Below are 14,489 nucleotides of genomic sequence, written 5' to 3'. Positions count from 1 at the left end.
CTGAGCGCACCATCCGCTCCGAGCTCCCTGACCTGCACTCAATCTACAGCAGGCGGTGCCGGACCAAGGCCAGGAAGATCGTGAAGGACCTCAGCCATCCCAGACTGTTCTCTCTGTTGAGGTCAGGAAAGCGATTCTGCTCCCTGAAGACCAACACAGAGAGACTGAGGAGGAGCTTCTTCCCGCAGGCGATATGGTTTCTCAATCACACCACCACACAGTACTGACCCACACATATAGTTCTTACACACACACTGGACATTCTGGACATTGTTTTCACTTCATCACTTAAATCACTTTAAGCATATTTGCACTGCACAAGACATAATGTGGATTGCACAACACTGGTCACTACATTCTTCATTTCCAGTTAATACTTGTACAGCTGCTGTTATTGTGTATATATTTATTTATATTTCTTCATACATTCTTATATAGTTCTATATTGTGTATTTTGTTGTACAGTTATTTTATTTTCAACTTTAATTTATATATTTTATCTTATTCTTTCCCAGTTAAATTTACCCTTCATTCTAATTTGTCTTGTACAGTTATTTCATTTTTAACCTTAATTTATATTTTATTCCTTCCTAGTTAAATTTACCCTTTTTAATTTTTCATATTTATTTCCTATCTTATTCATAGCCTTTTCCTTTTTTGTTTTCTTTAGGTCACGAGCAGTTGTCCAAGCATTTCACTACATATCGTACTGTGTATGACTGTGTACGTGACAAATAAAATTTGAATTTGATATTTTGATTTGTATTCTATTGTTTAGAGTGAGTTATTCTTTTTATCTTATCCTATTCCATAATTTTTCTTAATTTTTGCTGTTAAACTAGATCTAAAACCAGCCCAAACCTAAAACAAAGTCTAAATCCAGTCCAAACTCAAAACTACATCTAAAACCAGCCCAAACTCAAAACTAGATCTAAAACCAGCTCAAACCCAAAACTACATCAAAACCAGCCCAAACCCAAAACTACATCTAAAACCAGCCCAAACTAGATCTAAAATGAGTCCAAACCCAAAACAAAGTCTAAAACCAGCCTAAACCCAAGATCAAAACCAAGTCTTAAACCAATCAAATCCCTAAACTACCCAAAACTAAGTTCAAAACTAGATTTAAAACCAATCCAAACCCATAATAGATCTAAACCAGCCCAAAACCAAAATAAATCTAAAACCAGTCCAAACCCAAAACAAACCTGTCTACAAAAAGGCCCAAACTCTAGAACAAAACCAAGTCTCAAACTTGTCTAAACACAAGTTCAAAACCAAGCCTAAAGTGAAGAGAAAAACTTACCGACAACCAAAACTAGATCTTAAACTACTCCAAACCCAAGCCAAAAAGCCAAAGCTAAGTGTAAAACCAGTGCAAACCCAAGAACGTTGACCTTTAGGCTTTGTTATACAAAAGTTTACATAGATCTCTACTTCTGTGTATCAGATTATTTATACACTGTATGTATTTTCAGGAAACTAAAGGTGTTGGAGCATTTTAAGAACCTCACAGTTGGGGAATGACCTACATGCACAAATCAGACTAGAGCCTGTGACTGCTTTTCAATCTTCTTATCTATGACATAGTACAGTTTTCACTGAACTTTCACTGGATGTTTCTGTTTCACTAGTTAACATCCCGCAAGTCTCTGGTGAAATGTTTAAGGGGTTATGTTTTACTCTACTTACATTTCAGCCCAATAGACCTGAAATCGCTGTTGTTGAGGAGTTTGCTTGGTACTTAAGTTAAAAGTGAAGTTAATTCCTCATGAATGCTGACAATGAGTGTCATTTACCTTTACTTTGAGTTTTTTTTTGTGCACTTCACCCTTGGGGTGATCAGTCAGTCTGAACTCATATAGTCACTAATCCCCTACTTGGACATAGCAGTCTTACATAAAGCACTTCTCACTTTGTCCTGAGGCTTTCCATTTGGTTTTACATTAAATAAGTGGACAACTCAGCAGTTTCCCCTTGTATATAAAACTGTACAGAGTGCAAATAATGGGTTTAAAACATTTTCCTGATATAAAAAACTGGCCCAGTGTTTTCTTTTTTCCTTAGGCAAATGTATGCATTTGCTTTTTGTGCAATGAAGCAAAAGTAGGACCACAAGGAAGGAAAAATCACCAGGAATTTGGTCAAAATTGGTTATTCTGAAGTAATGTTTAATCTGCTACAGCTTAAAATAAATGTTTGTTTATTAAAACAAAGGGAAAATGCACAGATGGTGTATGTAAGCAAGGTGATGCAGACTTTCTTTTCTTCATGTGGACCAATCTCACTGAAGGTCCATTTTGGGGCAGAAAAACTACTACAGAGTCAAAGACATCCTCTAATTTGAGTCCAGCCAGCTCTACCCCAAACCACGAATACATTCTATGTGTTTTTAATAGAGATGGGCCGATCCGATATTACGTATCGGTCTGATACTGACCTAAATTACTGGATCGGAAAAATAAAAAATGCAATCCGATCCATTAAATATCACGAAAGCACCTCACAAAACTTGCAACACACCGTAACTCACCTCAGAACGTTAGCACGTCGGAGCAGTATGCATCACGTGATAGAGCGGCTGTGGCATGCGGGACCTGTCGGTGGTCTGGATAGCATTTGGAGCTTTGCTAGCAACCCGGCATTTCATCTCCGACAAAGTTATCCCCGAGAGAAGTAAAGCAAGTGTGTAAGTCCATCTCTGAATGTTTGTAAAGCATTCCTGCATTAAGCTTAACAAGCGACTGCCTCTTCTTGCTGCTACTTCAATCATGAAACTGCTTAATGATCAGCTGATCGGCTTTTCTGTCGCGAGTCCGTCTCTCTTGTTTGTTTTTGGCCCACTTTGCACCAGAAAGAGGAAACCAGCGGCTGAACAACAGCAGCACGTTTAAGCTTGATCAGCTGTTGTTAGAATGTATTTAATATTACTTTGTACACCAGGATCTTTTTCTATGTAGCTGACGCTGGTAACTGTGCAGGGGCGGATCTAGCAAAGTTTAGCCAGGGGGGCCGATAGGGCATGAACAGGGAAAAGGGGGCACAAAGACATACTTTTCTTTCTTATTCTCATTTAAAATGTCTAGCTTTTAATAAATAATTATCTGACACCCAAAGTTTTAATTTGATGTAAAATGAATAGAAGTCAATTACTGTATATAGTGACTATTAAGTCTAATATATATACCCTAGTAAGCTATAGTACTTTTCCTTTGGGAAGGTACCATCTGTGCAGTCTGCAATTTTGTTGAAGAAAGATGTTGAATCTATTTAATATTTCTTGAAAAATAATTGATTTCTGTGCATTTTTTTTTCACACTGCATCAAATTAAAGTTGATTACGTTGATTAAGCATCATGAGGTGGAGCGTGAGGGGTGGTTCCCTATTTTTTATTTATTTATTTTTGTTGTTGCTGGGAGTTGGAACCCTATTAGTTAGGTTGCTTAATATTTACGCTAAGTACTCTTTAAAATACCAGAATAGGGAGGATTGTCATGATCCTGGGTCCTTTTGACCCAGCATTTTGTGTTTTCTCTTCGATTTTGGTTCTGTTCTTCCTTTCTTTAGTGTTTACTCTGTTCTGCCCGTGTGTTCCTGTTTTATTGTGAAGGTCTGCATCTTATGTGAGTGTTTTCAGTTTGCCTCCCTAGTCTCGTTATGTTAATCACTCCCAGCTGTGTTTCCCACCTGTGTGTAATCTCCCTGTGTTCTCTGAGTGTATTAAGTTGTATTTTCTGTCTTAGTAATTGCTGGTTCGTCTGTGTTGTTTCCCCTCGGTCTCCCTGCGTCTCTCCGTATGTATTTCCCCGGACCTCTGCATCTTCGTTTCTGGTTTGTTTTGTTAGTTTTACCCAGTTTAGGTTTTCCTGTTTCACCTTCACCCACGCCATTGCTGTTTGTATTTTCTTTTGTTAAATAAACACTCACCTGCTCCAGAGCTGCTGCCCTTTGGGTCCTTTTCTACATTCCACACGGCTTGCCCCGGCAATCCGTGACAAGGATGGTGTAGGTTTAAGTTTATTAGATTGATCAGTATTGCTGAACTATGAAACTTTTTTTTTTTTGCATACAGGTATAACAGAATAGCTTTAGTGTAGTTGTTGTTTTAAACTTGAGTATGAACTTATACAAAATGCAGCAAGATATTTAAAAAAACAGTTTTGTTGATTAAAAAACACTATATCGGATTCATATTGGTATCGGCAGATATCCAAATTTATGATATCGGTATCGGACATAAAAAAGTGGTATCGTGCCATCTCTAGTTTTTAATAGCATACTTTGTTAGGAGAAGGCATTTAAAACATATTGAGGACTGCGGGCTGAAATAGTTTTCTTCTGAAGGCTGTGATTGAAGAATTGAAGGTTCAACAGAGGCAGCCATCATCATTTACTGTGAAGCAGAGCATGATTGTGTGTTTCAAATGCTGCTCTCCAGTTTTTTACATAATGGGAGCCACACAGCTCTTCCCCCAAGAGGCTGAACCACAGAGAGCTGCAGGCAAATATGGGACCGCCGTCTGCAAATACCAATCTCAATCCCATCTCTCTAGCCTTGAAAGAAAAGAGGAACAAAAGGCTTGTGGGGTGGGGAGGGATGGTCTCTGAGACATTTCCATGGACACACTGATGGCTGCCCGTGTGCTTGGAAATGTCACACCGTCATAGCAACAGGTTTAACATCCTGCTTAATTCAAGTTCGCAATTACAGGCCTCGTGCATGCACACAGGATGATAACAGGGCCGCACTTTTACGAAGGACTACCTCTTCAGAGTCTTGCTTACAGATACCCATTACTGCTAGTTTGCTGGAGACAAAGGCTTCACTGCAGCTCAAGGCTGTTTTGCATTGTCAATATCTCCAGTGAACAGTGTGTTCAGCTGTTTGTCCTCTTTAACTTGGCTCTAAAAAAAATGCAGCATGGATAAATTTCAAGTGAGCGTGACCGACCCTGCTGAGTGGGAGGGAAGCTCAGCAGGAGCAGTGAAGGGGGAAAATTGTCTGTATCCTTTTTTTTTAAATTTTGATTTTTACACATTTCCATTTCGCAGGACCCCGGAGGCATGACACCTGCCTCTGTCTTTCACAGGAAGCAACGCCGGTCACACGCAGCTCTCACCTGGTCAGAGAAACCCACTGAGAAACTCTTGAATACGGTGGACAGGAAACCTGTAGGAAGCGGTATTGATTACGGTCTTTCAGACGCGACCGTGGCAATGAGTCGATAAGGGCAAACTGTTTGGGCCTGAAGCCTCGTACAAAGGGCGACTTTGAGGAGCAAAAAGGTCAAATAAAAAATAGATGTATGAGAGAGAGAGAGAATCTGTGGGGAAGAACAATAAAAACAAAACAAAAAAAACAGTGAGCACAAGTCACACATTTATGATCTGAACATGGTTTTTTTTAAAAAGAGCTGCAAAGCTGCAGAGACTGGGAAAATAAACCTGCAGTTTATCAGCGGGCAGCGGAGGATGAAAGAAACAAAAGGGATCAGCATTGTCACTGAGCCAAAAATAAAGACACAGGAGAAGAGGTGGAGGAGCAGGTGTGGGGAAGGCAGCGGGCGTTTACCTGGAAGGCTTGCCAGAGCTGATCGGCCAAGGCGCCGATCTCTGAGAGGATGTGACGAACGAGCAAAGATGCTGACATGCGGCTGCTACCCAGCGCGATCACGTACTCCATCAGCTTCTCCGCAGGCTCGAGCTGAGTTTGGAAAAACACCACGATGATGCTTCCTTAGAACTTTAGAACTTAATAACACAGAACATAAAATCTGTAAATACACTGATTCTGTTTCTCAAGATTCTAAACTAATCATAAACAGAGTTTCTGCAGGATTCACCTCCAGCATCAACAGTTCATCATGATATCTAACTTTGTAAAATAAACTAAAACGTGGACATCATTTAGTGATGCATTTAACATGGATCTCTCTACACTCACATTTTACAACAGACACAATAAATAGTTAGTTTATGAAATTAATAAAGCTTTTTCTATTGACACATGAGGAAAAGGTAGAACAATGTTTCCCAGTTCAAAATAAGCTTTCTTAATCTGATACTGGGCCTTTGTGCAGCACCTCATATCAGCCTGTGACCGGAATAAGCTGTTTTTTAACAGAGGGTTTGTCACACAGCAGCGGCACGACCAATGGCAACTCAATAACGACTTGAATTCACCAAACTTTTATGAAAAAAAACACTGATGTAACAAAACAAAGACAACCAGAATCAGGATCAATCCTGATCAGCAGGTCACGAAAAATGCAATAAGTGAGACCTTTTCTGAATAAACCCAGCAAATAAAGACATAAAAAAGATAAGAATAACATTGCTATGTTTAATGTAAAAAATGGCTCCAGTGAATGGTTCAACCTGAGCCAGAAGAAACCACTTTCACGATCTGTGATTTTTTTTTTAAATTTAACATAATTTTCATTTAACCTTTATTTATACAGGTAATGATATTGAGTCTCATTTAAAAGAGAAACCTCTTTCAGACAAACATACTAAAGTATTGAATATTAATGGCTGTAATTGTACTTAGAGCAGGGCGATATGACCAAAAAATATTTATCACGATATACATTTGAAAATTTGCAATAACGATATAACTGACAATATAATTACACTAGATAGAATACTTTACAACTCCACAACTTTATTAGTGCAAAAAAAGAAAACCATCAATGTATTTTCACTTAAACAGCAGCTGTTTTTTATGTGCATTAAAGTTATATAAAAATTTAACAGTGCAAATGCAAATTCCTCGCTGACAGTTTAACCAAAAGACATATCCTCAGCATAACCATGTATAATATCCACAAAACTTAAAAAGAGGTTATACACACACAATACGGTAATATTATGTTGAAGCACAGTACGTATCACTCCGCGAGGCTCCTGCCAACGATAGCCATAATCCTCCGACAATCCATCAAGCGGTGCGGGTTCGTATCCATCAAGGGGGCACTGTCGATTTTCAGAAAAATCAAAGGATTGATTTTAAGTGTGCCGTATTTTCCAAAAAACACGGTAATAACGACGGCCCGCTAGCATGCTCTACCAAAAATAGTGCTTTGTTGTGTATCTGACGGACGAAAGCTAAACCAGTTCCACACTGAAGTTGCAGCATTTTTACAAACCAATTCTGGTTCATCCGTTTCATTCAACGATCTGCTTTTGCCCTTCTTATTCTCCGTTGCCGCCATGCTTTTTCCGCCATGTGCTTATGAAAACAAAGGCACTGAGCATGCGCGTTTTACCCATATTCTATCACGATATTTCATTTTCTTATCGTTGCCCAACATTATACCGGTATTACCGCGAACGGTATGATATAGCCCAGCCCTAATTGTACTTTAGGTTTATTTTATGTCACATTTATTTACTTATTTAATATTAGTTATATTATATATTATATTAAAAGTATACTGATCCCAAAACACACTGTCAGCCATTTTACAGCCGACACATCCAAACTGTCCTCTGATGTAGTTCCGCCTGGCAGCTCCAAAAACAGCAACCAGGGGGTGAAATACCCAACTCTCAGACTTCATTAAAACTTCAATTTTGAGCAGGGACCACGTCCAGTTAACCTACGACTGACCTGGCAGTTTGAAGCCCAGCAGAGAGGTGTAAATCTTTATTTATTTATATGAAAGAGACAAAAAGCCAGCCTGCATCTCCTTTCTGCTGCTGGAAAAAATTTTGCCTTTCAACCAGTATGACACACTCTTTGTAAAGGTTTGTTATTCTCCTTCTGTTCAGCTGTGAGACAGACTGAGGATTACTCACAGTCTTTGGTTTGATCGTTGGAAGTTTTTTTTTCCCCCCTTAAATTTACTGCAACATCTTCTTATTTCATGTCTTTCATGCGTTACCTGCACATCCTTTAAAAATGCATTTATTTTGTATGCCTTTGGAAAAATGATGTTACAGAGTACAAACCTGTGCAAGAGGCCTATTTTTTTAAGCCTAGCTTCCTGATTTGTCTGCATATGTGAAGGCACTGTAAGAGTGAAAGGCAGCACCGTCAGAAAAATTAATGGTGTGATATGAAGGCGAGTTTAAACACTGGCTGAGTTCAGGGATCCAGGGAAGGTAATAAAAGTTCGTCCAGCAGACAAAAGGATGACATGGGTAAGATGAGGCAGCGGTGGAGTTATAAGAAGTCAGACAGACACCAAACTGTTCACCCTCTGAAAGGTTACTGCATGAAATATGTCTGCAGTTCAGCACAGAGGGAGAGTGACATTTGAACGAAGCCGCTCGGGGATCCGGAGCTGGCAATTTCACCCTGTGAGCTCTTCATCTTGTCCAATCTCATTTGTCTTGGCACACAACAGCTCGTCCAGGTGTGTCTGAGAAATGCAGGCAGAAATAAGAGCTCACCGTGAGGACCTGAGCAGCTCTGAAGGCAGGACCTACCACCGAATAAACTGCAGCTGTAAACTGAGGCTGTAAGCAGTTTGCTGAAACTTGCAGAGGACTCTTACTCAGCTGTTTTCACTGTTTGAATACACAGCCAGGGTTTCAGAAAAAGGCCAAACAATGATGGTATAAAACTGTCTAAAGCTGTCACATGGGTCTCCGTTTTCAAATTTAGTAACACCAAACAGTGAAATCTCTTGTTATTCCTTTCTGCACGACTACAAAATGACTGAGTGGCTCAACAAAATGCTGAAATGCATCTAATGAAGACTGTAGCTGATAGAAGTGATCAAGTTAATGAGCACAAAGGGGTTAAGTGCTAAAACACAGGCATGCACAACCTGTAGCAACTTATCCAAGAAGTCTGGAGCATGTGAATGAATACGAGGTAGGTTTGTCAGAAGATCCCAACTTTTAGAAGAATGTTAAAATTATAAACGCCCTGTCTCACAGTGATGTTGAAAACCCTTTCCAAAGTCGAAGTCTTGAATAATCAGGCCCCATCATACCTTGAAGACCTCATAGTAACCGAGCAGAGCTGTTTGCTCTCAGACTGCAGGCTTACTTGTTGTTCCTCAAGTATTTAAAAGTAGAATGGGAGGCAGAACATTTCAGGCCTCTCTTCTTTGGAGCCAGCTCCCCGTTGGGATATAGGAGACAGACATAAATAAAACTGGACCTTTCGAGTGTTATTGAAGGGTGAACTGGGGTATCTAATCTATTTAAAAACTAGTTGCATAAACAGCAGCAACAACAAAAATAATCTGTGTAAAAACATGAAGCAAATGACCTGAATATGAGCAGATCTGTAAGGTGACACTTCATAACTGCCAGTTTAGCACTTATTATCTGTAACTAAACTTTAGTTAATAGTTTTTATTAAAACTGACATTACTGACATTCAGCATTGAGCTGTAGCGACGATCTTTGCTGTGATTCTGACAACGCTGACTGTCACTACATAACAGATAATTTAGCTGCTTCCTTAGAAGAGTGCCATCTAAAATGTCCTCAGAAGTCAGTGTGCCATATGATTGCATTAGCAGTAAATTTAATAACGCTCTATATTAACAGTTACACACTATATAGAACCACTTTATAGAATTATATTTGTGCGCAGATGTTGGCAGCTATCAGCGAATAGTTATCAACTATTTTGAAACAAAAAAAAGACTTTTTATCCATAACAGCAAATGAACTGTACAACAGAAAATACAAATGCTATTTATGGCCTCCTCACAACAATGATAAGAAAAGTCAACTGGGCCAATATGGCATGTTTGTTAATACAGAGACACACATGTCAATGTGATCTCTGGTCTCCCACTCAGAGACACAGGTCTCCGAGTGTCCAGCGTTCAGACCTGAAGACACTCTTCATGTGAGAGAAAATCTGCTCACACAGATATGTAGAGCCAAATACTGTCAATAAGGCCTCTGCAATGTTCTGAAGACAGTTAAACTTGTCAGGTAGTGATGTCCAGCAGGTGAAAAGCTCCATGAACACGCACAGCTGTGGATTCCAGCGTTCATAGTTCTGCAAACTTTGACCCCCACAGAGTCAAGCTTTTCAGTTCAATCAGCTGCATTTCGATGTCCTCTGTGTCCAGCCAGTTAATGCAACACAAATCCAGCTGCTCATTAAAGCTTTCTGGTTTGATCAGAAAAGAAAACATTGGTCCATACACAAGAAAGTCCCAAAAACCCATTGTGAATTCTGACTCGAGTATCCGGATGTATCCGTGTATTTAGGTGGTGCTGATGCTCCTGAAGCTTTTGAAGTGTCTGAATATGGAACGTTCAACATTGCTTGAAAAAACTGCCAGCAAGCAACGTCCCTCTCACCGGTAGGCTAAGTTATTTTTAGCCAATTACAAGTTTAATCTGGTAGTTGGGGTTGTTAGCTAAGATACCGTCATTAAGAAGTGGCACAACTAATGTGTCTATGCGAGTTAATTTGCGATGTGCACCACTGGCCAGGTCATTTATTTTCTAATGCACCATCTCAGATTAATTCACTGTGTGTCATGCCCGGGGCTGGACTGGGAAAAAAAATTGGCCCGGCACTTTGACTAGAGACGGACCTACCAGGTATTATAGGAAAGGCCATAAAGCGTTTCAATGAAAACAAATGCTGTTGTGACAGTGATGTACACTGTCTTGTTGGTATATGTATACATTTTACATCAGATAAAAACTTGTTGTAAGATTCAGATAATTATTTATTAAAAGCTAGACATTTTAAACCTTTAAAACCGGTCGGAGCGGGCACGCTCCATTTTCTGTAACTATTTTTTAAATCCCTGTAGAACCGGAACCACGTAAGCTAGCACAATAATTTGTACTTACATCTTATTCCATCAACTTGTCCTAAGTCACGGTTTCCTTCTACATATAGCTTTGCAAAAACAGCATAAAAAGCGCTTGAAGCAACAAAACCATAATATTCCAGAAACACGCTTTGCCGATCCGATCACCTGTTTATAACACTTCCTATGTTGGAATAGACGTCAGCGCGAACTGTCGCGTGTCCACCATTACCTGGCCAAAACTGGAACTGACGTCATTTTCGTGGAAAATGTAGTTTTGTACCTTCGGGGCCTTATAAGCCTGTACTGGTGTTTTTAAAAGTCATGTTTGACTTCATACTTTTCTGAATAGTTTCTGGGATGCTTAGAACTCAAATTGCACTATTTATTTTCATTTTTCCAGCAGTATATAAAAATTTGTGTATCTCAAAACTAAAACTATGAAGACACTCAAAATAAATTTCCTGTTGTTAGAAACTATTTTGTGCAACCTTAATGTATTTACAGTTTTGAGGAACAAAACTTAAATTTCTCTAACTAGAAATATATGTAAAAAACAAAAAAACAACAACTATTTTTTGTAGTTTATTGCACTTTTTTGCAATTTATGTAGTTATTATAGAGTTAATGCATACATATTATCAAAATCTGGGCTATAACAGTTATATTGATGTATAGCAACTTGAAATACTCCCAAAAATGGCACTACAGCATGTACAAATATAAAGATAACTCTGGCAGACTTGGTTCTATGGTAGGTCTTAAAGGGTTAAATGAGAATAAGAAAGAAAAGTATTTCTTTGTGCCCCCCATTCCCTGTTAATGCTCTACCTGCCCCCCTGGCAAAACTTTGCTAGACCCACCCCTGCACAGTTACCAGTTTTCAGCTACGTAGAAAATGATCCTGGTGTTATTTGTCTCTCAGAAACAGTTCATAACTTCCCTTCAACTCATTCATTTCACCTAAAAGGTAAACCTGTTTGTCCTTTACCTGTTCAGCTCACCACATATCCAAACCGATATCATGACCAGCAGCTTTACAGCTGTGGCTCCAGCAAACATCGGCTGATACTAGAAATTAATATTAAATAAATTCTAACAACAGCTGATCAAGCTTAAAAGTGCTGCTGTTATTTAACGCGACATCTGCTGGTTTCCTCTTTCTGGCGCAAAGTGGGCGATAAATAAACAAGAGAGAAAAGGCGATCAGCTGATCATTGATCAGTTTCATGATTAAAAAACTCCTGCTTTGTGTCTTTTTTAATTCTAGCTGAAGTACGGGACAAACTGTGTTCCTTCTCAGCTCAGTACGAAACGCGTAATATTTTCTCTGAATACGGGACGATTCCGGTTTTTACAGGACGGTTGGCAACTCTATTAACTAACCTTATGAATAAAATAAAGTTCACTATCAGTAACATCATAGCAACCGAACAGCTGTATAGAAACTCCGTCATGCTAGCTAGTACACAGTAAGAGTTATTGTAACTGACTGTAAAAAGTCAGCACAACGAAAATAAACTAAACTTGGTTTAAATCTGACCCAGATAGACTGCAGGTCATAACTTCTTACCTGAAGTTCAGTTCTCTCCTCCTTCTGCCTCCCCTTTCCGTCATCCACCTGCTGGCCTCTGTGGAAGCTCCGCCATAGCCACCACCAAACAACTGAGTTATTTTTACACATCGACCAGCATCCGGCCAGTCCACCACCTTTCATTGTTTATACCGTTACAAAACAAACAAACAAAAAACAATCGGCCCATAAAAATGAAAAATCACCATCACAATGCCCGGTGGGCCGATGGCCAGTCCAGCTGTGGCACGCGTGCCCTGGGTTGCCGACCCCTGCACTACTCTATATTTCTAGGAATACAAAGTTTTAAAAAAGCAGTGATTAAAGTCACTTTATGGTGTTTTTAACTTTTTAAAACCTATTTCTTATGAGTCACTCGATTCAACATTTCAAGTCATAATAAGAAAAACAAAAGATTAAAGAATAAATCACTCCATCCTGGATGATCAGTTGTTTTATAGCTGTCCCCCAACAAAGAAAAACTGCGAGAGGACTCGTGTTAAACTGCACCTGAACCTCGCCTTCCATCTCCAAAACCTAATTTCCAGGACCTCTGATTCATGTATACAGACCACCTCTTGTTTTGTGGGGAAAAAAAGTCATCACATAAAGAAGAGTTAGAGCGTCGATTTTGATAAGACTTGTGCTGGATGGTGTGCGGTGGGCCTGTGCTAGACAGACCCAACAGATGGCATGAGTGAATATGTCCACACAGCAAGATGAGATAAACAAGTTAAATATTACAACATGCAACTGTCAGCCACAGCACCAAACACACTGACAGGTGAGGAGAATAACACTGATTATCTTGTTACAGTGGCACTGCCAACGGGTGGGATACATGAGGGCAACGGGGGAACAGTCAGTTCTTGGTGTTGATTCACTGATGGAAAGAAAATGGATCTGAGACTTTAGAAAGTCACAGATTGTGATGGTTGAATGACTGAGACAGAGCATCTCGACAACAGCAAGGACCAGTGATGAAATACCCACCAAAAGTGGTCCAAAGATAATCAGTGAGCCAGCAACACAGTCAGCCCGATGCTCACTGATGTGTGGAAGGAGTGAACTCTGGACCGAAGCATATTCAAGTGCACATTTGTTTTATTTGATGCCATTCACACACAAATTGGAGAAAGGGTTTAGGATATGGAACCTCGTCTTTCTCAGGGCCTTGAATGTATTGTAACAGCACATTTCAAACAAGTTTGGGCAATTCTTTTACATTTCTTCATCAAATAAACATGCAAAGAGTCAAGACTGTGGCTCTCTGTGCAAGTGAAACAGGCGTGAGAGCCAAATAACTTAATCTGAAATATAAAAAAAATTCTTGATGTCTCTACAGGAGAGAACAGTAGTGTTGGCTGATCACAGGATCCTCTCAACCTATCAAGATAGCAAAGTCTACCACAGAGAGAAGACTGAAAATATGGAGGTTTCAGGTAAGTTGGATGGGTTTCTCCCAGAAGGTCGTCATGTTAGCTTCGTGTCAATCAGTTCTGTTTGACGCTAGACTGCTAACAGCCAGACGGACAGACAAACATAGTTTGAGAGATATAATTTTAAAATTTTGTGTGATGGCAGATACCAATAACCATTTGAGCTGATTTAATTTTAGTGAAAATCAGGTCAAGGTCACAACAAATGTCAAAATCAGTAAAAACATCTTCAAGCTTCCCAACAACACACCTGATCTTTGGGGACATAAGTACCTAGGTTTGCTAAGCTAACCTTCACCTTCATTATTAGCGCCCAAAGTTCACCTCGGGAAAAAAAATGTCTAGAAACCACATAGAGTAATACATCATATGAACAGGCACGAAGACAGCTGTCCAACACGCTTTTTATTTTTTCAATTCAGCATGACAGTGACACAATAACAGGCTAACGTCATCATAAAAACAAAGTGCTAATACAAGTTAGTGTAAGTGTTAGTACAGCCCTTACCCTAAAGGGGAAGGGCTGTACTAATTCTCTGAATGCTTTTGTTCTTAAAGTGCTGGACTGTTTGATTGGATCCCTTTAAAAACGAAATTTCATGTATAAAATTTCACTTTAAAATTTTAGATAAGTCCCTACAGAGTAATGGTTCAATAATTCATTCATTACTTTTGTATGCTGATGTATATTAGAATAATAAAATACCAAGGCCCGCCTTAACTCACACCAA

The 14,489-nt window shown here is 39.4% G+C and overlaps 1 protein-coding gene across 5 annotated transcripts in view; it reads right to left on the bottom strand.

Moving 5' to 3' along the window:
* The window catches only part of mei4 (meiosis-specific, MEI4 homolog), an 88,664-nt gene that overhangs the window by 57,643 nt on the left and 16,532 nt on the right, over window positions 1–14,489 (bottom strand). For 4 of the 5 annotated variants that reach the window (XR_014271408.1, XM_082505964.1, XM_082505966.1 and 1 more), the window contains exon 4: window positions 5,574–5,705. The exons of the other annotated variant lie outside the window; for it this stretch is intronic. Coding sequence is in view for 3 of the 4 variants with exons in the window: in XM_082505964.1 (XP_082362090.1) it covers window positions 5,574–5,705 (132 nt within the window). In the remaining variant the exon portion in view is untranslated. The remainder of the gene's footprint in view (window positions 1–5,573; window positions 5,706–14,489) is intronic. 5 annotated transcript variants of the gene reach the window in all.

The sequence above is a fragment of the Aulonocara stuartgranti genome (assembly GCF_965226115.1).
Source record: "Aulonocara stuartgranti genome assembly, chromosome: 15".
Lineage (NCBI taxonomy): Eukaryota > Metazoa > Chordata > Actinopteri > Cichliformes > Cichlidae > Aulonocara > Aulonocara stuartgranti.
Note: the sequence above shows the minus strand (reverse complement) of the source record. Positions and strands in the feature narration are given on the sequence as shown.